This window comes from Aptenodytes patagonicus, chromosome 7, assembly GCF_965638725.1.
Source record: "Aptenodytes patagonicus chromosome 7, bAptPat1.pri.cur, whole genome shotgun sequence".
Taxonomy (NCBI): domain Eukaryota; kingdom Metazoa; phylum Chordata; class Aves; order Sphenisciformes; family Spheniscidae; genus Aptenodytes; species Aptenodytes patagonicus.
The window spans coordinates 180,115-203,938 of NC_134955.1; the positions used below are offsets into that span (position 1 = coordinate 180,115).

Here is a 23,824-nt window from a genome sequence, read left to right on the forward strand (position 1 = left end):
GCCTCCATCCAGGCCCCGGGTGCTCCCTCCTCCACAGCCGAACCCCGGCTCGGTGTCTCCCGCTCCCCTGGCTCCCCCCACACTCCTGGAGAGGGATCCCCCGATACTGCCAGCCCCCCCGGCACTCCCGAACTGCCCCCCAGAGTCACCTGCTCCCCCGGCTCTCCCGAGGCTGCCGGTGAGTACCTGGGCCCCCCCAGCCCACCCCCTGAGACCCCTGCTAAAGCCTCTCGTCCCCCAGGCTCCCCGGAGGGACCCGATGACTCCCCTGTGTCCCCACAGTCCCCCGAGGGTCCTGATTTCAGCCCCCCTCCCCTTCCAGGGACTCGGGGCTCCGGCGCTCTTCAGAGGGGGTGTTGCAGCCCCCGACTGCGGGGCAGGGCATGGGGGAGCTGGGGGGCTCGCTGAGCGCCCTGCCCCGTCCCGGGGACCCGCTGTCGGAGTCGTCCCTGGGCAGCGAGTCTGGCTGGAGCCTTTCCCAGTCCTTCGAGTGGACGTTCCCCTCGCGGGGGGCACGGTGGCTAGCATCCCCCCCCCGGTCCCCCATTCGGGAGATGGCCGACTCGGGGCTGTCCGAAGAGGGTGAGTCGGATGGGGAGGATCCGACCCCCTGCCCTCCGTGCTCCCGGGGGGACAGCGGATCCGAAGGGCCCGGCCCCACGGTGGCCAGCAGCCGGGGAGCGGAGGGAGCTCCGTGTCCAGGGGGTCCCGTGGCCCAGCGAGAGGCCGAGGGCTCGGCGGAGGAGGAGGAGGAGGAAGAAGGGGAGGCAGAGCAGGATGCCACCGCGCCCTGCTCCCCTCTCTGTGTGACGGAGCCCGGCCGGGACCTAGCTGAGCCCGAGCCCCCCGCCCAGCCCGGCCTCCTCGTCGAGGCTGCCCCACCGGATCTGACCCCACCGGATCCAGCCACCGTGGCCGACTTGGCCTGGGCACCGGCGGGCGACTCCCCCGTAAGCCTGCAGGGCCCCGGCGGGCCGGGCCGGGCCGAAGGATCCTCGAGGGGCCCCGATCCCCACGCCGACCCGGGCTGGCTGACGGAGCTGCTGGCGTCGCCGGGGGCCCATGCCGCGGGGCACGGCTCTCCGGACACGGAGGGGCCAGAGGTAAGGGGGTGCGGGGAGCCGGGCGGCTCCGCGGCGGCAAGGGTTAACGCCGGGCCACGGTGTCGATCTGGCGCTGGCCTCCTCTCCGGCAGGGCCGGGCCTCGCCGGGTATACGTAGGGCGGTGGGACGGCTCGGGTGGAGGCTGAGCGGGAGCGTGCCGTGCCGGCAGGGAGAGCCGGGGTGTGGCTGCCGCCGCCACCGCGTGTGGGCGTGGGGCCCGCTGGGGAGCCATGGCCGGCGAGTCGGGGACCATGGCCATCCTCCGGCGGCTGCTGGCCAACCTGGAGCTGCGGGACGAGCTGGGGAGGGCTCGGCAGGCGCCGGGCTGGGAAGGGCCCTGGGCGGGCGCGGCGGCTGTGAGTACCCCCGAGCAGTCGGCAGCTCCCGGCCCGGGAATGGGGGGCCCTGCGGGGTGGGGAGGGCCGGCGGCAGGATCTGGCCTCCCCTTGGGAAGGGGACCCTGCTTGTGCTGTGACCCCCGGCATCCGAGGATATTTCTCCCTCTCTTTCCCTCTCCAACTCTCCTCTCTGCTGCGTGAGCTGGGACTGCGACCCCCTTTAACGCCCTCTCCCCGCTCCTCACCCTCTTCCCCCAGGACCTGCTTGGCTGGTCGCGGAAGGACCTGTGCAGTGAATTCGGCATTGGCAGACCTCACCAGGCCGGCACCTTCGACTGGACCCATGAGGCTGTGGTCAGGGAGAGAGACTGGCCTGGTGAGACGGAGCGGGACCGGGAATTCGGGACCAAATCGAGCTGGGACGGCACCCGCAGTGTCAGGGATGGGGACCGGCAGGACGGGCCCTTCGGCACCGCCGGGAAGGACTGGGGCAGCGATTACAAAGGGACGGAGCTGATGGGGGAAACGCGACTGGGCTGCAGCGACTGGTCCAAATCCCACAGCGCGGGGGAAAACTGCCTGCAGGATCAAGACTTTGGTGCCGGCAAACCCAAGTGGGGCACGGGCTATGGCTTGGACAGTGCGGGCAGCGGGGAGGAGATCGGCTCCGCGAAGGCTGACTGGAGCAGCGGCTACGGCGTGGGACGTGGCCAGCAGCAGGACAAGGAGCCGGGCTCCAGGCAGCCCAGCTGGACTGGCAGGTACGGCTCCGGGGACCCGGAGAGCCAGGGTGGGGAGATGCCACCTGCGTGGGCTGGTGAATACGGCACCAGCGATGGGGAGATGAAGGACAGGGAGCTCACCCCAGACTGGGCCAGTAAATACGACAGCAGGGATGCTGAGACCAAGGGCAAGGATTTTACGCTGGGCTGGGCTGGCAGATCCAGCACTGGGGACACCGGGACCCCAGACAAGGAGTTCAGCCCCAGCAGGCCGGCCTGGGACAGCAAATACAGCACCAGGGACATGGAGAGCCAGGACCGGGAGTTCAGCCCCAGCAGGCCGGCCGAGGCTGGCGAATACAGCAGCAGGGACATGGAGAGCCAGGACCGGGAGTTCAGCCCAGCAGGCCGGCCTGGGATAGCGAGTACCGCAGCAGGGACATGGAGAGCCAGGACCGGGAGTTCAGCCCCAGCAGACCGGCCTGGGACGATGAGCACAGGACCAGGGACGTGGAGAGCCAGGACCGGGAGTTCAGCCCCAGCAGACCGGCCTGGGACGATGAGCACAGGACCAGGGGCGTGGAGAGCCAGGACCGGGAGTTCAGCCCCAGCAGACCGGCCTGGGACGATGAGCACAGGACCAGGGGCGTGGAGAGCCAGGACCGGGAGTTCAGCCCCAGCAGACCGGCCTGGGACGATGAGCACAGGACCAGGGGCGTGGAGAGCCAGGACCGGGAGTTCAGCCCCAGCAGACCGGCCTGGGACGATGAGCACAGGACCAGGGGCGTGGAGAGCCAGGACCGGGAGTTCAGCCCCAGCAGACCGGCCTGGGACGATGAGCACAGGACCAGGGGCGTGGAGAGCCAGGACCGGGAGTTCAGCCCCAGCAGACCGGCCTGGGACGATGAGCACAGGACCAGGGGCGTGGAGAGCCAGGACCGGGAGTTCAGCCCCAGCAGACCGGCCTGGGACGATGAGCACAGGACCAGGGGCGTGGAGAGCCAGGACCGGGAGTTCAGCCCCAGCAGACCGGCCTGGGCCAGCGAGTACAGCAGCAGAGAGATGGAGACCCGGGACAGCGGGTTCGAACCCAGCAGACCAGCCTGGGATGACAAATACAGCACCAGGGACGTGGAGACCCGGGACGGGGAGTTCAAGCCCAGCAGACCGGCCTGGGCCAGCGAGTACAGCTCCGTGAACACCGGAAAGGAAGAAAGAGAGTTTAGTCCTGGCCGGCTGAGCTGGGCTGGTGAGCGCAGCATTGGCCAAACCGAGCTGGTCGATGCTTTTGGTGTCAGGAAAGACGACTTGCCTGGCTCCTGCGCCGCCGATCCCCCGGCCCAGGAGCCCGGCTGGGGCAGCACCGACCAGCAGGAGCGCGGTACCACCGATAGCAGGGACTGGGCTAAAGAGCTTGGAGGAGCCGAGCGCCACAACCAATTTGGCATCATTGGGACAGAGTGGGTGCCAGATCCCTCCAGCGCCGGAGCGTCGTCAGATGGCTCGACGTCCTGGGCCGGTGGAATGAGGTCCGGGGGCCTGCAGGAGCCCCTGGGAGACTGGCACAGGGATGCCACCAGCTGTGTGGGCACTGGTGATGCCGGTGGGGTTGGACCGGGCCAGACGGCCTGGGGTCAGGGCCTGGGCAGCCTGCCCGTCCCGGGCAGCTCTGCCCAGCCCCGGGAGGCTGGGGTGGAAGAGCCAGGCTGGAGCCAGGACCTCGACGCAGCCGGCTGGAACGTGGAGCTGGGCGACGCCGAGGCCAAGCGCCGGGAGTGGGCTAGCGCGTTCGGCGCCCGCTGCGCGGCCCGGAGCCGGGACTTTGGTGCTGGGGAGCAAAGCCCGGGAGATGACACCGGCTCGGCAGACGGGTAAGGAGGGCGCTGGCGGTGGCAGCGTGGCCCCGGGGAGGGAGCCGTCCCCTGCGGGTGCCCGTGCTGTCCTGCAGCGGGGACTTCCGACGCCGTGGGCCTTGTGCTGGCGTCCTACCGTGCCTCGTGTAGCTGGGGGACCTGCTGCCTCTGGCCCTGGGCTGCCAGAGCTCCTCTTCCCCAGCCTCCGCATTTCCCCGTGTAGCCTCCGGCCCCGCAACTGGAGCGGGAACTTTTCGAGGGACTGGGTTTCAACTTGTCCCAGCAGGATCTGCCGTCTTGAGCTGATCCAGGAGGGGATGATGCCTTTGGGGCTTCTTGTGCCGGTCTCCCTCTGACGTGGGGAGCTGTGTGCCGAGTTTGGGGGGATGCTGGTGTTCCCTATGCCCCCTGAAAAAGGGGCAGAATTAGCCCCGTGCCCTTATTGCTTCGCCAGGATGTGGGAACCCTGATTTCAGCCAACTTACGGAGCTGGGGATTCCCAAAATGATAAATTCCCCCAAGTTGCCTGAAAATAAGGATCCCAGGAGGAGGGAAGTGAAGGTCCCACGGGCCTCAGGAAGGCCCCAGCCTGGTCGACCTGTGTGGGGCAGTGGGGATCCCCCAAGCCCTGCCCCGGGAGCTGTGCGGTTTCCTGCTGCCAGCGCCTTCCCACACCCTGGGTGGCCCTGATCCTCCTCCTCCTCCTCCTCCTCCTGCCCCTTGGGGCCCCTTGGTCACCTGGCGTCCCCCTGGCCACCTCCTGGGGGCTGGTGACCCTACTGGGGGGTCTGACCCCTTTCTCTGCCCCAAGGGGGAGAGTTGGCCTGAGTCCCCCGTGAGTCTGGCAGCCTCCTTGCCCTCCCCAGACCCCAAATTCTGCCCCAGCCTTTGGGAGGGGGCTTTGGGGGAACTTCCCAGAGGTGCCACCCCCTTGGTGTGACATCCTGGGAGAGGGGGGAGAGTCCTGGACACCTGGGTCCTGTCCTGACTTCACGGGAGCAGTGTTTGGCCCTCCCCGTGCCTCAGTTTCCCCTGGAGGCTGACGGAGGCGAGGTTCGGGGCAGGGGAAGGGCTGGTGTTAGCCGGAGCTGGAGGAACTCTGGGGTCTCGCCTTGTCTCCCCGAGCAGAAGCATCCATCTCTCGGACCCCAGCCCGCCGATGGGCGATGCTCCGGCTGACCCCGCAGATGCGGAGTCCCCCTGGAGCGAGCCGCCCAGCCCCACCGAGGAGGAGAGGGACCTCCCCAAGCCGGCCACTGCCCCGCGGAGCCCCAGGGCCTCCCCTCTGCTGCCAGAGGCTGCCGGCGGGACCCTGCCAGACACGGAGAGCGAAGAAGCCCCCTCGGACCACCTGGATGGGAAGAGACCACCAAGCTGGGAGGAGAAGCGGCTCTTCCTGGGCGTCCCTCAGCCCGAGGGACCCACGGACCACGCCGGGCAGGAATTCACCTTCCTGGAGGTGAGCGGGGAGGGGGCAGCTTCCAGCCCCCTCGTACGGCTCTGGGGGTGCCCGACCGTCACAGACACGCTTGTCTGGGGGTCCTGTTCCTGTCCCCCTCTGGGGATGGGGGCTTCACCCTCTGGCCCCAGCCTCCCCCGAGGGGCAGACTGTGGATTCGGGGCCCCCCAGTGCTGTTGCGGGGGTCCGTGGGCACGCTGGGTGGGTGGAGTGGGGGTCCCAGGGCTCCCCGGTGCTGGGCGCTGACCTGTCCCTGTGGCTCTGCAGGACACGGAGGTCCTGGACAGCAGCGTGTACCGCAGCAAGGCCAACCTGGGCCGCAAGCGCAGGCACCGGGCGCCGGCCCTCCGCCCCGGGGCTGCCTCGGAAGGGGACAGCTGGATCTTCCGGGACTCCACAGGTGAGAGCCCGTGGGACGGTGACAACAGGAGAGGGACCGTGGGGCTGTCTGTCTGCAGCAGAGGTGTCTCACGGTGACGCTGTCCCCCATGTCCTTCCCGCAGAGCCCCGTCCAGACCGCCCAGCAGCGTCCTCTGATGAGGAGGCAGCGGAGGAACCCAAGAGCCGGCGGGTGCGAGCGTCCCTGTCGAGCAAGGGGGTCAAGGTGCCGCTCTTCCCTGGCCTCAACACGTCCGCCCTCAAGGTGGGGCCCGCCGGGACCCCGAGCGAGTGGGGTGACGCCTCCCGGCCAGGTGGAGGGCAGGGTTTAACAAGGGGAGGGGAAACTGAGGCAGGTTGGGGCTGGGGGGTTGGCCAAAGGCAGGCAGCGGCAGGGAGGGATGGGGAGGAGGCAGTGGGAGGATTTGGGAGGGGGCAGAGCACCGTGTGCCAGCCTGACTTCACTCCTCTGCGCCCAGGCCAAGCTGAGGGGCCGAAACCGCTCGGCCGAGGAGGGGGCGCCGCCAGGGGACAGCAAGGCGACCCCCCCCAAGGACCCCCATGTGCAGCGCTCCAAGTCCTGCAAGATCCCCGGCTTGAGTGGGAAACCCCTGGCACTGCCCCCCAAGCCGGAGAAGTCCTCAGGGTGAGTGCTGGGGGCACGGGACCCTCGTGGGGAGGCGAGGGCTGTGCCCCGGGGCTGGGCTTGGGGAGCAGCAGGGGTGGGTGCAGGTTTGGGGCAGATGAGGCCGATGCCGTGGATGCGGGGAGGATGCTGAAGGGTGGGGAGGTGTTGGGGGGCTGTGACCCGGTTCCGTGCCCCACTGAAGCAGTACCGAGGGGGTGTTTTTCCAGAGGCCTGAGGATTTTGGGGGTGCTTTAGGGGCGTAAAGGGATATTGAGGGGTGCTGGGGCTCTCCGGGCTGGTACCTCTGGCGTTCGCAGGCAGCAGGAGGCTGGGCTGGGCCCTTGCCGGGCTGGAGCTGGGCGGGGGGGCCGGCTTTGCTGGGCCCAGCTTTCCCAGGGCCCCGTTGCCTGGAGAGCCGGGCTGCTCCACCCTAAACAGTGCTTGGGACGGAGCCCTTAAAGCCCCAGCCGGCGCGGCAGCTCCCTGCCCGGCCCTGCCCGGCCGAATCCCCCCGGGGAGCAGGGATCAGCCGGGGGTCCCTCTTGGCTGTGCCCCCGGGGGGTTGGTCTGGGTCCCGGGGGTGTTTTTGGGGGCGCGTGCCCACGCTGTGCCAACACCTCCCAGGTCTGATGCCTCCCCCCCACACTGGCTGCAAGCGCTGAAGCTGAAAAAGAAGAAACCTTGAGCGGGTGAGTGCGGGAGCTGGGGGGACGCTGGGGGACGGCCCCGGCCCACCCTGGACCCTCCCAGCGCCCCGGGGCAGGGCGTAGCTGGGGCCTCCCCCTCCCCACGTTCCCTGTGTCGGGGCTGTGCGTCCCGGGGGGGCTGGAGGGGGATGTGCGGGCAGAGGCGGCCGTGGCAGGGGCCCTGCGGCACCGGACAGGGTGGCCCGGGCGGGAGCGCGTCCCCCTGTCCCTGGGCTCTGTGCTGCCAGGAGGGGCAGCACCCTCCTGCCTGCTCTGGCCGAGGGCACCCCCGTCCACCACCCCAGGGGCTGGGGCTCCCCGCGGGGTCCTCACCCCCCTCTCCCCGCTGTGTCTCTTCCAGGCTCGCTCTCCTGCCAGCGTGTCCCCGGAGGCTGACGGCCGCTGTCCCCAGGATCAGGCCTGCCCCCTCCCCGCGGCGGGACACACACACACACACATCTATGCACTTTGTACGATGCTCGCAGGGTCCCCGTCCCCCTCCCCAACACTTCCTCCCTCCTCCTCGGCCCACGGGCCTCCCCCAGCGTTCCCCTTCCCCTCAGTCCCCGTGTCCCCGGGGGCGGGGGGGGAGGGCAGCGAGCCCCCTCCCTTCCCCTCGCCCCTGGCTCTTGTATCCCCCTCCAGACAAAGAGCAACAGGTCAGGATGTCGGTGCCACTTTGACAGGACAATAAAACTTCCTTGGTTGGTTCGGGGGGGCCCCTGGCTCTTCTCTCAGCCCTCCACACCCCACACCCCCCCCCAGGACGTCCCCTGGACCGGGGTGGCCCCGTGGGGCGGAGGGGGACGCTGGCCCGGGGACTGCCACCAGGAGGAGCTCTCTGCCCGCAGCTGGGGCCGGGTGCCCCCACCTCGGCCTGCTGGGGCGCGGGGCACCCGTGGGTGCTGCCTTGGCCGGGGGTGGGGGGGGGGCAGAAATGCACCACCCCCCCCCGGGTGCACCCCCGCCCCCGTGGGTGCCTGCACAGGGGCAGCGTGTGCAGCCAGGCGGCCGTGGGCGTGCTTCCACGCGCAGCAATTGCAGACCCCCTTGCACGGGCCCACGCGGGCACCCACCCACCCCACTGGTGATGTGCCCACGCTCCTCCCCACGGCGCTGTGCCCCGTACGTGCCCGCACCCCCCCCCCCGGCAGCATCCTCTGCAGAAGCAGCCCCTTGCACACTTGCCTTGCACGCGCGCTGACTCCTGCGCAGGTGGCTGAGCCCACGCGTGCAAACCGCCCGCGCACGCCCACCCTGGACCAAAGGGCGCCATCCTGCCTATTCCCTGCCCACCCCCTTGCTGCGGTGGCGGTGCTGGGTGCCAGGGTCACCCCGAGGAAGCGCGGGGACAGATGCCACCCCGGCCCCAAACCTTCCGGCACGCTGAGCAGCCCGACCTCCCTCCTGCCGAAGTGAAGCCCATGAAGGGAGGGGAGCCGCGGCCCCCCCGGCATGGCGGTGGCTGCGGTGCCACCGCAAGGCTGGGCCGTGGAGGAAGGGGGGGATCCCCCGTCCCCGCCGCTGGGCCGGGGCTCAAACCTCCAAAGGAGAAGTGCTGCCGGCGGGCGCCGCGCACCTCCCTCCCGCCGTGGTTTTCGGACGGGTCGGTGAGCCGAGCTGCCACCGCAGCCACTCTTTGGGCACGTGCCCCTCCGAGACCTGGCTGTGCCCCCCTGGGATGGGGACCCCAAGGCTGTTTCTTCCCGGCAGAGCCCGATAGAAGGAGGGGAGATCCAGGGGGAGAGATGTAGCCGAGGGGTTGTTGCTTCCCCGGTAGGATGTGAGTAACTCCAACCGGCTCCAGAGGAAGTCGCCAAATCCCACCTTGCGGCAAGGCCAAACGCTGCCCTTCCTGGCGAGGGGTGCCCGGGGAAGCGCCAGGAGCTCGGCCCCGTCTCCTGACCCCCTGCGGGGGGGGGCTCCCACCCCACCAGTGCCTGGGAGGCTGCGCGGGGACCAGGGGACACCGCGGGGATGGTCGCTGCTCCCGGCAGACGGCCGCTCTCCCCTGTCCCCTGCGGGGCAGCCCCCTGCCACGCGTTTGGGGGGGTGGGTTTTGTGCCGAGCCTGGCGCGTGTCGCGTGGGTCCGAGCCAAGGAACCCGGCAGACGCTTGAGGGGCTCAACTTTTCCCCGGCAAAGCTTCGCACCCTGAGCTGGGCTGAGGGCTCCTGCTGCCCCCCCCCGAGCCCTCCCCTCCGGCGAAATCTCAGCCTCTTCCCTCTGGGCTGCCGGCTGCGGAGCCGGCACGGAGGGGCGCGGGCTGGGCCCCACGCTGCTGTCCGGATGGAGCCGCTGGCTCCTGCGGAGCCCTGGGATTTATTCCCTGGGGATTAGGGGTGACGGTCCCCCGAGCCTCTCCCTACTGTCCGGCGTGGGGCTGCGGGTGTCCGAGGGCAGCCCATCACCCCGCAGGGGAAAACGGCTCCTTGCGGAGCCCCTCGGCACCCCAAGCCCCCCGTAACCTCCTCCCCGCCCCCGGCCACATTCCCGCTGCCTAATGGCATTACAGATAACACCGTTATCTGTTACCACCTCCACCGGTGATAACACCCTGCTGCCGCTCCCCCCTCCGGCTTCGGGAGCCTTTGCCCAGCCCTGGCCACCAACCCACCACCCGTGGCTATGGCAAACCCAACCTGGGGGGGTCTCCGGCCGGCCGGCGCGCTCCTTCCCACCGGAGGAGGCTGCGCGTGGGTTAGCCGGGTGCCGGGGACCACGCCGGGACCCCAGGGTGGCACCGGGGACTGTGCACGAGTGGAGCCGTCCCCTCTGCCGGGGTGACCGGGGACCCTTCAGCCCCCCCTCCCAGCGTCGCCGGCGGCTTTTCGGCGAGGCATCGCCTTGGCGGGGCTGGAAAGGGTTACCTGTTCTCCTGCGCTACCCACAGAAGACAAAAATAGCCGAGATCGTTATTAATAGTGATCTTTGTTACCTGGGCTGGAACATCTCCCTTTGTAGCAGTTTCTGGTGATGCCAAGGGCCTGATTAGCATTTCTTTTATTTCCCTATTTTATTCCATTTATTAGCTAATAGGCTTAAGTAACGTCTTCATCAGGCTCGGTTTGTGTGGGGGTCCGTCCCTTCTTTAAACAGACTTCAGGTTTTAACTTAAACCAGCAGCCATCACATTTATGCATCAATTTTCAGCAGCTTTTTATTTCAATTTTTCAAAGACCTGCTGGCCTTAGCACCTTACCCGGCGGGGTTAACGCGCGCCTTTCCAAGCCGACTGTCCCAGGTCATTAGAATATTTTATTATTCATTATCTACGGCTCGATCAAGCCCTGGTTTGTTCTCCCAGGCCGGCGGCTGTGGGTCCCCGGTGGGCGGCTGGGTTGGTGGCCGCTGTGCCCACCCCTCCGGGGCTCCCGCTGCTCCCCGACCCGCACCCCCGTTTCCCAGCCCCTCTCCCTCCGGACCGCTCGGGGTTCTTCTTTTTTCTAATTTTGGAGACCCCTTCGAGCTGCCCCCCCTTATTTCAGCCACCGAATGACCCCACCACCCCCTTTCTTCACACCACTTTGCCGGCAAAAGGGACCTGCTGCGCCGGTGGGGGGGTCGCTGGGGGGTTTTGCCCTCGCGGCAGCTGCGCCCCCCCCCCCCCCCCCCAGCCTCCATCCCCGCGGTTCCTCCACCGTGCCGGCACTTGGGTTTTAAGCTTGCTGTTTTGCAGCCCCTTCCTCTCATGATTTACCTATTCTGACAGCGAAAGGGACCTCCGCTCCTCCGGCTCCTTGGCCCGGCCCAAGGCCCCCCCCCCCCCCCACTTTTCCCGGCCTCCCGGGGGGACTCGCGGCTTTTCGGACTTTACTTTTTGCAAAGTCCCGCTTGGCTTCTCCAGTGCTTTTCCCCAGAGCCGTAATTGCGAGAGCTCAGCCCCGGCGGGACAACCCCGTCCCACGGCTCGGCCGTGCCCTGCCGCGGCGGGGAGCTTCCTCCTCCTCCCTCCGAATATTTTATTTTTGGGGTGGGAGGGTGATTTTTCTTCTTTCTTGGCTCAGATGAAGGCTCCCTTACTGGACAGCGAAGCCTGCACAGGACCAGGGCGCAGCGAGGGCTCCCAATCACCGTCCGGTCCTTCAGCAGACGATGCCTGAAAATGATCTTTCTGCAGACTCGGGGGGGGGGGAAATCCCAGAGCTCCCCCTCCCCGGATTTTTGGTAAACGCACAAAGGTCTCCCCAGCACGTCACGCTCGAAATAGGGCCCCGGCAATTTGGGACCCTCCCGGTGCCGCGACTGTTTGCAAAACGCAAAAACCCTGGAAGCAAAATGTAAAATCCCAAGTGCCAAACGCCAAACGCAACATCCCAAATGCCAAACGCCAAATGCAAAGTCCCCCAAGTGCAACGCCCCGCTGCAAAATGCCCACTGCAACACGCCAAACGCCAGACCCGAAGTGCAACACCCCGACGCAAAATGCCGAACGCGGCACCCCACAGGCGAAATCCCAAATGCAAATTCGGACTTGCAGGGTGGTGGACCCCTGCCCAGCCTTCGCGCTCCCCTGCCCTGCCGAGGCTGCTTCCCCGAGCCGCCGCTCCGAGCCCGGGCGGCGGCGGGGTGACCGAAATCCCCCGGGAGGCAGCTGCCCTGCGGCGGGGGGGGACGGGGGGTTATCTCAGGGGTTGACGCGTTGACACTTGGGTGAGAGCTCGGTAAAACCCCCAGGAAGGAGCCAGATGGAGGGCGGAGGGGGAGCTGTGAAATTTCCCACGGGGGCTCCCCCCCGTCCATCCATCCGTCCCGTCCGTCCCATCAAGGAGGAGGGCGGAGGAGGAGGAGGAGGAGGAGGAGGAGGAAGGGGAGGTAACGCGGTGGGATTCGTTGGGCCGGGCTCAGAGGGCCGGAGGAGCTCGGTGAGCCCGGGATGAGCTGAGCTGAGATGAGCCCAGCGGCCGGCGGCATGGAGGAGGCGACGGACGCCTACGCCTACGGGGACAACGAGACGGAGTGCGAGTACGCCGAGTGGGGCCCCTCGCTGGCCCTGCTGCCCACCATCTACCTGCTGGTGTTCCTGCTGGGCACAGCGGGCAACGGGCTGGTCCTCTGGACCGTCTTCAAGGGCGGCCGGGACCGCCGGCGCTCGGCCGACACCTTCATCGCCAACCTGGCCGCTGCCGACCTCACCTTCGTGGCCACCCTGCCGCTGTGGGCCGCCTACGCCTGGCTGGGCTACCACTGGCCCTTCGGCACGGCTGCCTGCAAGGTCAGCAGCTACCTGGTCTTCGTCAACATGTATGCCAGCGTCTTCTGCCTGACGGGGCTGAGCTTCGACCGCTACCTGGCCATCGTCCGGCCCCTGGCCACCGCCAAGCTGCGCTCGCGGGTCAGTGGGCTGGTGGCCACGGTGGCCCTGTGGGCGCTGGCGGCTCTGCTGGCCCTGCCAGCCCTGGTGCTGCGGCGGGCGGCCGCCCTAGGGGGGGACACCAAGATCACCTGCTACATGGACTACGGGGGCCTGGCCGCCCCGGGGACGGAGGGCGCCTGGGAGGTGGGGCTCGGGCTCTCCTCCACCGCCCTGGGCTTCGTGGCCCCCTTCGCCGTCATGCTGACCTGCTACTTCTTCATCGCCCGCACCGTGGCCAGCCACTTCCGCCGGGAGCGGGCCGAGGGGCCGCGCAAGCGCAAGCGCCTCCTCACCATCATCACGGTGCTGGTGGCCGCCTTCGGGGGCTGCTGGCTGCCCTTCCACCTGGTCAAGACCCTCTACGTCCTGATGGACCTGGAGGTGCTGCCATGGTCCTGCGGCCTCCATGCCTTCCTCAACAACCTCCACCCCTACTGCACCGGCATCGCCTACGTCAACAGCTGCCTCAACCCCTTCCTCTACGCCTTCTTCGACCCCCGCTTCCGCCATGCCTGCGCCGCCCTCCTCTGCTGCCGGACCCCCGGCCCCGGGACCGAGCGCTCCGCCAGCTACTCCTCGGGGCACAGCCACCCCCCCGGCGGCAAGGGGGGGCCGGTCCCGGGGGGCAAGCTGGACCCCGCCACCCAGGAGACGCTATTCCGTGCCTAACCCCCCACTGATCCACCCCCGGTGCCCCCCGAGCTGGTCTCCTTGGGGGGACCCCACCACCTCCTCCTCGCCCCAGAGCCTGGCTTGCTTTGGGGACCTCCCCCCCCCCCCCCGCTGGAAAGCCCTGCTCGTGGGAAGGGGAAACTGAGGCAGACCCTGGGCAGACCCTGGGAGGAGCCCCTGGGGGGCTCGGGCAGGGGTGGCTCCCCCTGGCACCCACAGGGCTTTGTATTTTGTGACAAATAAATGAATTTTGGCTAAAAAAGGAGCAGGGTGTGCGCAGTTCCCTCTGGGGGGATGGGGAGGGAGTGGGGCTGGGGGGGGACGCGGTGTGGGGCGGCAGGGAGTGGTATGGCTGGGTTTTAGGGTGTGTGTGAGAGGGGGTGTTGCACTACGTGTGTGTGTGTGTGCACTACGGGGTGTCCCTGCACCCCGTGGCTGCCTGTGTCCCCTCCTGGGTACCCAACAGACCCCCACGGCCCCCGCTGGGGGCTCAAGCCCGGGGCAAACTCTCCCTGGTCTCTTCCCCAGCACACGCTCTGGGAAATGCAAAAATTCCCGTCCCAACGCATCCGAGCATCGCAGCGTGCCGAGATGTGGGTGTTTTAACACCAAAACAAGCCCCCCCCAAAGTGTCCTGCCGTGGGGTGGATGCCTGCCTGCCCCAGCCCCCCCCCCCAGCAGCTCTGATTGCATCAGGCAGCCGCCCTGTCCCACCAAATCCCATTTTTGGGCATTTCTCCTCCTTATCTGAGGCCAGAAGAAGCCCTGGGTGATTCACCCCTGCGGCGTGAAAATGGGCCGCTGATGCTATTAAATACCCAAAGCCCGAGGGACGGGGGCAAGGGACCATTTGGGTTTGGACGGGGGGGGTTTTTGGGTGCCGGGCAGGACAACGGCCCATGCTAACCCAGGATTTTGATGATCCACCAAATGGCTCCTCTCCCATTTCCCTCCCCGGCCCCCGCCACTTCCTGAGGCTTCGCTCTAAATAAATCTTCCCCCTATTTGTTATTTACATCCTTCATTTACTCATGATGAACTATCCTGTCTCCTCAGCCTTTGTTCCTGCTTGGAAAGGATGCGGGATCATTACTGGGTTCCTTGGAAGCTTCCCGTGGGTGGGGGGGGGGCTGTGTTAACCTTCCCACTTGCCGCCACCTAGTTTTGGGAGGCAGCCCAGCCAGAGTCATCCCTCCTCGGGGACGGTCCTTTGTCTTAACGAAGTAAATGGAGGAGGTGGCGGGTGGGGGCTGTGGTTTGGATGAACTGCCCGGCGCAGAGGGTTGGGAGCCTACGGTGGCTCTTTTCACCCCGGCTGGGGACTTCTGTGGGGTTTCCCCATGGTTCTGGTTTGGTCTAAGAGCCGGGGGGGGGGCTCAGGGGGTGGGGGTGGAAATGCTGCATCGGGGGCCACGGCCCGAAGGGAAATTTGGGGGAGAAGTGTGTTTACATTCAAGGTGCCTTCCAGGCTCGCTTGCCCTGGAGAGACCCCTTGATACGACTCATCCGTCTGTCCATCCATCAATCCATCTGTCCATCAATCTCTCTGTCCCTCCCTCCCTCCCTCTATCCCTCCCTCCTTCCCTCCATCCCTCTCTCTATCCATCTATCCATCCTTCCCTCCCTCCATAACTCCCTCCCTCCTTCTCTCCCTCCCTTTCTCTATCCCTCCATCTCACCATCCTCCCCTCCCTCCCTCTACCCATCTATCCTTCCATCCCTTCATCTCTCTATTCCTCCCTCCACCCCTCCATCCCTCCATCCCTCCATCCCCCCCTCTATCCACCCCGCCTTCCATCCCTCCATCTCTCCAACCCTTACCCCCTCCATCCCCCCCACCAACCCCAAACGACCCAGCACTAAAGGGGGTGACGGGGGCCCCGTTTTTCGGCGGGGAGCTGGCGAGGGCGGTTTCCTCCCCGGCGCGGAGGCCGGGCGCGGAAATGGCTGCAGGGCACCCTGCCAGCGGAGACCGGAGCCGCCGACTTTCTATCTGCCTCTTGGAGATTTCCCTTTCCCTTCCAGGAGGGAAATGTTTAGCTGAGGAGTCTCTGGGGGGAAATGCAGGGACACTTCAGAAAAAAAACAAGGCCGGAGCCGGGGGGGAAGGGGCAGCGAGGGCCCGGACCACCCGTCGGAAGGAGATAAGGAAGGTGTTGCCTTCCTGTGGCAGCACGGCGGAGGAAAGATGAGGAGGGATGATAGAGGGGGGGACAGCTGAGGACCACGGGACAGGGGGATGGGGAGCGGGACCCTGCCGACACCGAGAGCATCCTTGGAGAACCCTGGGAAGGCTGGGGAGCTGGGGGTGCGCTCCCCCGGGGTGAATGTGGGGACCCTCAATCCCGAAAAAGCGATGCTTTGGCTTGCCGCAGCCTGCTGCGGGTTGAAGCTTGGCCAGGATCTGCGGGGCACGGCCAGATGTCCCCAAATCATGCGCCACGGGGACGTGGCGCTAGAAAAAAAAGGAGGTTGTTTCGCACGGGGGGCCTTTGGTTGGAGCTAAAAGTGTGCGCGGGCTGCGGCGGAGAGATACGGGGTGATGGATGGACCAGCGCGGCCAGTGGGGACGGGGATGGGGACGGGGACAGGAGCCAGCTCCCCCACGCCCCAGGGAGCCCCCCAGCCCCGAGCTGCTTTTTCAAGCTACCAAACGGCCAAGCAGGAGGTTCAGCCCCCGCCGCATCCTGCCCCGGGGGTGCTGAAATAATTTGGTGTTGTGCTAAGCCCGGCCGATGTCCCCGGGCGTCCCCTTTGAAGTGTCCTCCTTGTTTACAGCCCGGCTCTGGGCTGCCTTCACACGTCCCACCCCAAAGCAAACGGAGGGGGGACCCCGCATCCCCACGCCGTGGCGGGGAGGGGGGGGTCCGGCTCCGATTTGTGCCGGGAAAACGTGGATTTGCCGAAGCCACGCTTCCTCGCCGCGCAGAGGAGCTTTCGACAGGCCTCACAGATCAGAAATAGCCGAGAAAATAACTAAGGGGTGAGAGCTGTCGGCTTTCGGAGAAGGCGATGTTGGGGGGGTCATTTCGGGCGGTCCCTGCCCCTGTGTGTCCCCACAAAGCCAAGCCCTGGGCGACCCACCTAAAATTTGGCCCCTGACACCCCTTGGGGGGCCGATTCTCCCTGTGTTAGGAGAAGAAAAAGCTTCAGGTGGTTGCGGCAAGGGCTGGGGGCGTTGGGGGAGCAGAGCGCAGACGATAAATAACGAGGGGGGGGTTTAAAAGAGAGAAAATTGTGTGAAACGGAAGGAGAGAGTTTGTTTGTTTTTTTCCTCTCCTGTGTTTCCAGAGGTTCAAGCGCCTTCAGCTGGCCAAGGGGTGAAAGGCTTGGGAAGAGCTGGGGTGTGGGACCCCCGAGGGTCCGGTTGTCCCCGCGCCCCTGTGTGACCCTCCTGGGTTGGGGAGGGGACGGAGGGAGGAGGGAGGGCAGAGGAAAAGGGGTGGAAAAGATGGGTGGAGGGAAAATTTGGGTGTGTATGGGAGGTTTGGGAAGGGAGGTGGGGATGGAGTATGTGGAAGGATGGATGGATGGAGGGATGGGTGGGTGGATGGACAGACGGGCGGATGGACAGAGGTCTTGGGAGGGAGGGAAAGATGGGTGCACGTATGGAGGGATGGAGGGATGGTGGGATGTCTGGAAGGATGGACAGACAGATGGAAGGATGGACAGACAGATGGAAGGCTGGAGGGATGGGTGGGTGGATGGAGGGAGGGATGGGTGGAGGAAGGACATACGGACAGATGGACAGTTGGAGGGACGGGTGGGTGGACATCGGGACAGCGGGGTGACATTTTGCGGCGGGCCGGCTGGCTGCAGCAGTACGTGAGGACTCGCAGGGGAGTGCCGGGGGTGCAGGGGTGCGCCGGGCGCCCCTCAGCCGCCGCGGCGGGTGCTGCCGACGGCCGGCTGGCAGGACGGCGCTGGGCAGGCTCGCCCTCTGACGCGTGGCCGGGGGGTGGGCAAGGGGGGCTGCCGCCGTCCGGCAGCTGCCCCCAGCCCGCTCCCCTGGGGCCGCCCGTGCCGGCCGGACGCGGCACAGCTGCTGCCCGACCTCTCGGCTCCGGCAAGTCGAAATAGCCCCCGCACCCCCCCCCCCCCTCCCCCCCCCCCCCCGCTGCCCGCACGGCCCTGGGGCGGGAGGGGGGTCCCGGGGAGCGGGGTGACACGGAGGTGACCCGGCTGCCGGCAGCTGGGCCCCGCCGGGGCCAGGAGATGCTGCCGGAGGAATAACAGGAAGCGCCGGGAGGGGAAAAACACGGTTGATGCCTTCTGCAGGTTGTGGGCCACCGCCTCCCCCGGCCCCGTGGCCCCGCACACGCGTGGCCCCGCCGCACACGCGCGTCCCCGCCGCACACGCGTGGCCCCGCCGCACACGCGTGTCCCCGGTCCCGAGCCGGGCTGCGCTGATGCTCTTTATTGTTGAGGTTCGGCTCTGAAAAAGTGCTCGCCGTTTTACAAAAGTCCGTGGTTATAAAATGTGCTCCGTACAAAGACTGGGGGGGGGGGTTCGGCTTTTCCCCCTTCGCCTTCCCCACCCGCTCACGCTGGGTGCAGTGTGGAGAGGGGGGAAAGGGGGAAGGAGGAGAGGAGGAGAGGAGAGGAGAGGAGAGGAGAGGAGAGGAGAGGAGAGGAGAGGAGAGGAGAGGAGAGGAGAGGAGAGGAGAGGAAAGGAAAGGAAAGGAAAGGAAAGGAAAGGAAAGGAAAGGAAAGGAAAGGAAAGGAAAGGAAAGGAAAGGAAAGGAAAGGAAAGGAAAGGAAAGGAAAGGAAAGGAAAGGAAAAAGGGAGAAAGGGATAGAGAAACAATAAAATAAAAAGACAAAGGGAAACAGAAGAGAAAGAAAAATAGAAAGAAAAAGAGGATGAGGGTGAGGCAAAGGGAAGGAGAAGCCAAGAGGAGGGCAGGGCAGCTGCCTCCATGCCCGGGCGCTCCCCAGCTCGCTGCAGTGCAGGAGGTGGCCGTGCCGCGGGGACACCCATCGCGGGGCCCGGCACCGGCGCCTGCCGGGCAGGCTCTGGCAGAACCCGGCACCCAAAGGCGGGTCCCTGCCCTCCCCGCAGCGGGACAGAGCGAAGCGCAAGGGCCAGGCCATTTTTGCTTCAGAAAGAGAGAAAATGGGTCTGGCTGGAGAGCCGGGTGCTGGGGAGGTGTGTTCGCTCTTCCTCCGCTGTCCCCCCCGAACGAGGCCAGGAACTGCCGGTGGAGGGACGCGTCTTGTCCTCGGTGTCCAGAGGGTGTTTGGGGGGGGATGTCTCAGACTTACCAAAAAGAAAGGGGAAAAAAAAAAAGAAAAGAAAGAAAAAAGAGCCCAAGTGCCCCTTCCCGGGACGCAGCGCTGGGGGCTGCTGCCCTCCTGTGGGCGCGGGGCTTGGGGGTGCAGCCACGATGGGGGTGCAGCCTTGCCTTTGGTGCAAGCTCGCCGTGGGTGCAAGCTCGCCGTGGGTGCAACCTCGCCGTGGCTGCAAGCTCACAGTGGGTGCAAGCTCGCCAGGGGTGCAACCTCGCCGTGGGTCCCACCCCACCACGGGTGCAGCCCTGCCTCACCGCAGCTCAGGGCGGCCCGTCAGAGGACACCCGCCTCCCCCCGGCCTGGCGCAGGACCTGGCGAGGGGCCCAGGAGCCTGAGCGAGGCCACATCCCCACGGGGTCTTACCACCGGCACCACCGGCACGGCGCCGGGGGTGACACTGAGTTGTGCACCCAGCCTTCTGCCTCCATGCTGCTACCAGGGGTCCCAGCCCCGGGAGATGCTCGGCGGTGGGGATGGCATCACCGAGCCACCACGTTGCCTCATTTTTCCCCATTTTTCTCCTTTTTTTTTTTTTTTTTTTCGGTTGGTTTGGTTTTAAACTGCACCCACATCTACACTCTACCTCCACACGGCGGGGGGGTGTGTGTGTGCGGGGGGAACGCGGTAAGAAAATAAAACAACTCACGGGCAGACCCTTCTTGGGAGGCGCCGAGCCCCCCTCAGCCCCGCTCCTGTGCCCAACACGCGCTGGCCACGGGACCGGCCACGAAGACGGTGTAAAACACGCGCACGGGGACGGCGGCCGCCCCAGCCGGACAGAGGGGTCGTTGGCTTTTTTTTTTTTTTCTTTTTTGTCTTTTTTGTCTTTCTTTTGTCGTTCCTTTCGCCTCCCAACCTTCCCACATCGGCAAGCAGGGACGAGGCGATGGGCTCCCCCAGCCACCGGCCGATGCTCAGTGCCCGGTTTGGCCCCGAACCTGTGTGAGACTTTGGAAGAGAAAAGCAAGGACCGAAACGTGGCCGGGAAAGCCGCCCCCAGGAGATGCTCGCAGCTTGGCCTGCCGCTGGGCACGACGGCCCCGGTGCTGTCCCGGCATGGCCCTGTGTCACCGGCAAGGCGCAGGCGTCCCCCCGGGTCCCTCCCGTGGGAGCAGTGGTGCCGAGCTGGGTGCGGGCACCAGGTCCTGGGCTTGGCCCCCCCCCCCCCCCCCCCCCCCCCCCCCCCTTTTCGGGGAGGCTGGAGAGTGTGGGCAGGATTCTGGGGGGGGGCTCCACCGGTGCTGCTTTTGGGCTGAAAGCGGGGATTTCCTTGGGTTTCCCCCAGGGTGGGCGGCTGGCATCCCCCAAGGCACACACACGCTGCTCTTGGGGGTCTCTCTCCTAAACAGGGGGGGTTGCTCCCCGGCCCCCACCGACCGGCACTGCACGGAGGCTCCCATGGGACCCCCACAGGACCCCGTGCCGCTGCCTCCACTGGCCCTGGGTAGCAGGAACAGGGGTGGTTCAAGCTCACGGTGCTGGGTGGAGTGGGGAGGGGAAGCAATCCTGGAGGGTGCCCGCTGGGGCAAAAACTCCCCGTTTTGGGGCAAAAGGAAGAGGATCCGTCCCCCGGTCTCCCCCGCCACGGCTGGGCCGGCGTCTCGAGGGCCGCCCTGGTACGGGGGGCGGCGGGAGGGGATGAGGACAAGGCACAGTCAGGCGTCCCCGCCGGGGTGGCCGGGTCTGGGGGGGACGTCAGCGATGGCGGCGGTACCTAAACGTCCTCGTCCTCGCTGGCCTTGCTCCAGCGGTGGCAGCAGTTGGCGGTGATGCCCAGCAGGAAGTTGGTGGCCACCGAGGCGATGGAGACGACGAAGCCGACGAAGGCGATGAAGAGATAGTCGTCCAGCGTCAGGGTGAGGTGGCAGGCCTGGAAGCTCTCCTCCGTCAGGGAGAGCAGGGGGGCTCCCGCCACCTCGGGGGGGGCCCGGCACTCGGCCAGCTGCGAATCTGACGGGGGAGCGGCGTCAGGGCTCGGCCGCCGGGCCCCCGAAACGCGGGGCGGGTGGGGGCTTTGGGGGACACGCGGCACCTACCCGACGCGCAGCGCTGGATGCGTCCCCGCAGCCACTTGAGGAAGGGCTCCATGGCGCAGCCGCACACCCAGGGGTTGCCCCCCAGGCGGAGGCCCACCAGCCCCGGCAGCCCCTCCAGGGCGTCGAGGCTGATGGCCGACAACCCCCCGTAGCTGAGATCCAGCTCCCGCAGCTGGGCCAGGCCCCGAAAGGCTTGGGGGTGCACCCGCCGCAGGCCAGGGTTGTGGCTGAGGTCGAGGCGCAGCAGCCCGCTGGCCTCCAGGAACATGTCGGCCGCCACCAGGCTGAAGTTGTTGTAGCTGAGGTCGAGGTGGGCCAGGCGGCGAGCCCCCAGAAAGAGCCCGGCCGGCAGGGCCGCCAGCGAGTTGTTGCGCAGGTCGAGGGCCCGCAGCTGGCCGTAGCAGGCCAGGTAGCCCGGCGGGATGCTGGCGATGCGGTTGTGGGCCAGGCTGAGGTTGCCGGTGTCCAGCGGCAGCTCGGGGGGCACCGAGAAGAGCCGCTGCCCGCTGCAGTCCACCGCCTGCCCGCGGCACGTGCACAGCACCGGGCAGCCCGCCCCGGCGCCCGCCGCTACCGCCGCCGCCGCCGCTGCCGCCACCAGCCAGGGGCCCAGCAGCATGGCGGGGCGGCGGCGAACCCCCACCCGGCGGGCACCGGCGGGGAGGCCCGGACCCTCACGGGGCGGCGGGGGCCATCCCGCCACGGGGAAAGGGCCACCCACCCGCTCACGCCGAGGGCTGCTGGCAGCGGTGTTCAGGAGCAGGGCCGGGCTCCGAGCTAGCAAAGCGATGCTCCGGACATCCCGGCGGCATTCGGGGGGCACGCTAAATCCCCCCCCGGGGGCACGACGGTCTGCGAGCCCCGGGGCACCGGTGGGGCCGGCGTCGGGCCGTTTTCGGCTGCCTGCGAGGAAGAGGGGCAGGAGAAAGCCGTGCTAGCCACACGCCCTGCTGGGGGGCCGCGGCTTGTGCAGCCCGGGGCACCCGCACCCTCCCCTTGCCCCCCACGCCGGGGCCACCCCACTCCTCCAAGCCCCCCCCCCCCCGGGGATTTCAGCCAAAAAAGAGCCCCCCCCAACCCTGCTGACCTTGGTCAGCTCATCCCGGCCATCCCTGCCAGCGATGGGCAGAGCCGGGGGGGGGGTGCCCGCTCCCCAGCCCCCCTGCCAGACCCCTGCCGCCACCGCTCAGCCCGGTGCCGGGGACACCCTCCCCGCCCGGCTTTCGTGGGGGTAAGCCCCTCCCCAGCACCCACCCGGGGTCCCGTGTCCCGTCGTGTCCCCCCCCCCCCCCCCCCCCGGCATGGCATCCCCCGCGCTGGCAGCCCCGCCGCCCGGCCTGCTCGTGCCCCCCGTCGCCTGGCCATCTTTTCTCCTTCCTCCCTCGCCCATGCCCTCCCCGGCTCCGTCCTCTCCCCACCACCCCATCTTACCGGGGGCAGGGGTCACCGCCGCCCCAGCCACCCCCCCTTCCCCACAGGCCCCCGATCCCTCCAGCGGTGCCGGGGGTCCCCCTGGGGTACTCACGCCGGCCAGGGGATGAGCAGGGGCTCGGCTCCCCACGGCCGCCGGGCCTGGGCGGTGAGGCGGGGGTCCCCGGGCGGCCACCCTCGCCCCGGAGGCCGCCAAGTTGGGAGAGCGGCTCCCGCAGCCGCGGCCAAGGCTGCTGCCGAGCCTGGCAATGGGAGCAGGTCTTTCCCCACCTCCTTCCTCCCCTCCTCCTCCTCGTCCTCCCTTGTCTCTCTCTTTCTCTGTCTCTTTTTTTTTTTCTCTTTTTTTTTCCTTGAGGGCCAGATACTGACGTTTCGGTGTCTCTTAGCAACTGCCTCCACATCTCTGAGCAACAGGAGAGCAGGATGCAAAGCCGCCGGAGCGATAGAGACAGTGGAGGGTAGAAATGTCTCCGCCCCGGGGACACCCCAGCCCGGGGGGGGGGGACAACGACCCGCACCCAAATGGCCGAGGCATCCGGGCGGGATGGAGCGGGAAGAGGGGTGGCACCCTGCCCCCCTCCCCGCCACGGGCTTGGCCGGTCCCCAGCCCTCCCCGCACCGCCCCCCGTCCCCGGGAAGCATCCCCCGTGGGATGGGGTGAATCAGGGTTTCCCGGGCTCTGAAAACAGAAACAAATTACGTATCGGCAGAGGGGAAAAATAAGGCAGCCCGCTCAAACCGGGAGCGACATTACCCGGCTGTTTTCACCCCAGTGCACCCAGGCCGCAGGGACCCGCTGGCCCGGGGGGGTTGCAGCGGTGGTGGCTGCAGCAGGGACGGCAGCATCTCCATTTAAAAGCCTGCCTAACCCGGCACACAACCCCCGCCTCCAGCCTGCTATAAGCTGAAATGTGCTTTTATTTTTTCCCCTGCTTGCAGACCTGGAAAATGCCTCAGGTTGACACTGATTGTTTTGCTCTGCACAAGCCGAAAAATTCTGTTTCTCTTCTCCTTTTGGATGGGGAGGGGACGAAGCGGGTTTTAGCAAGCTGCCCTCCTCCCCACGGCTGGCTTTTTACCATGAAAATGGCCTTTTCGGATCACAAGGATGCCCATGTTTTGCTCTGGAGACGTTCCAACACCATGGCTATGGAATTTTTGGAAAAGAGGCACTTTCAAAACCCAGCCTGCCCGCATTTGGGGTGGGGGTGGGTTCCTTGTTTTAATTTTCTCCTGCTGTTTTCATGGAGTCGCTCCTTCTCCCCAGCTGAAACCACCGGCCGGATCCCCGTATTTCAGCGGCATCGCCCGGGGGCTGTTTGCTCCCCACGTCCCGCGGGACAGCTCCTCCTCGCCGCGGCGGCTTGCAGCCAGACGGCGTGCGGCCGCCTCTCCCCGTGGTGGGTATTAATTGGCGCTGCTCGTAGCCCGGGCTCCCAGCAGGCTTCAAGGGAAACTCCAGGAGCCGAATACACCCAGACATCCCAGGAGCCAGCTGCAGCTCAGACAGACACATAATTAGAGATAAGACCCAAGCCTGGCTGCAGATCTCTCCCCAGCATCTATTAGCGCTGAGTTTTTTTCCACCCCCCCCCCCCAGCATTTCGGGCTACGTCGGCAGCAATAAACTAGCAAATTACCCCACTGGGGCTTGTTCGCAACGGCCCTCGGGGCCAAGCGGCACAGCGGAGCTCGGCTCGCGGCCCCCTCGCCAAACCCCCTGTGGTCACAGCCGCGGGGACACCGCCGCGGTGCCTGGGCAGCATCCCTGAAGGAGCTGCCACCGGCTCCCCTGGAGCTGGGGTTAGGACGCTCACGGCGCATCGCCCACAGAGCCCCCCTGCGAGAGCCCAGCCCCATTGAAACAGCA

General features: G+C 67.1%; 3 protein-coding genes across 3 annotated transcripts; 2 read left to right on the plus strand and 1 right to left on the minus strand.

The window, feature by feature from the left end:
* Positions 1–7,879, plus strand: TNKS1BP1 (tankyrase 1 binding protein 1; the record flags this gene model as incomplete). The annotated part of the gene is given in 10 exon segments (XM_076343468.1): positions 1–315; positions 318–1,103; positions 1,701–2,559; positions 2,562–4,035; positions 5,146–5,476; positions 5,744–5,876; positions 5,980–6,119; positions 6,334–6,500; positions 7,107–7,171; positions 7,530–7,879. Coding segments are annotated over 9 exon segments (4,266 nt in total), but the record flags the coding sequence as incomplete, so codon positions are not given.
* A 4,155-nt stretch (positions 7,880–12,034) lies between these two features.
* APLNR (apelin receptor) lies at positions 12,035–13,453 on the plus strand. Its single transcript, XM_076343311.1, has one exon. It carries the CDS (start codon positions 12,059–12,061, stop codon positions 13,190–13,192), a length of 1,134 nt encoding a protein of 377 aa, XP_076199426.1. The 5' UTR covers positions 12,035–12,058; the 3' UTR covers positions 13,193–13,453.
* Positions 13,454–19,693: 6,240 nt separating this feature from the next.
* LRRC55 (leucine rich repeat containing 55) lies at positions 19,694–21,142 on the minus strand. Its single transcript, XM_076343577.1, has 2 exons — positions 20,524–21,142; positions 19,694–20,437 (listed from the first exon to the last, which is right to left on the minus strand). The coding sequence occupies exons 1-2, from the start codon at positions 21,140–21,142 to the stop codon at positions 20,202–20,204; spliced, it is 855 nt and encodes a 284-aa protein (XP_076199692.1). The 3' UTR covers positions 19,694–20,201.
* Between the last annotated feature and the right edge of the window lie 2,682 nt (positions 21,143–23,824).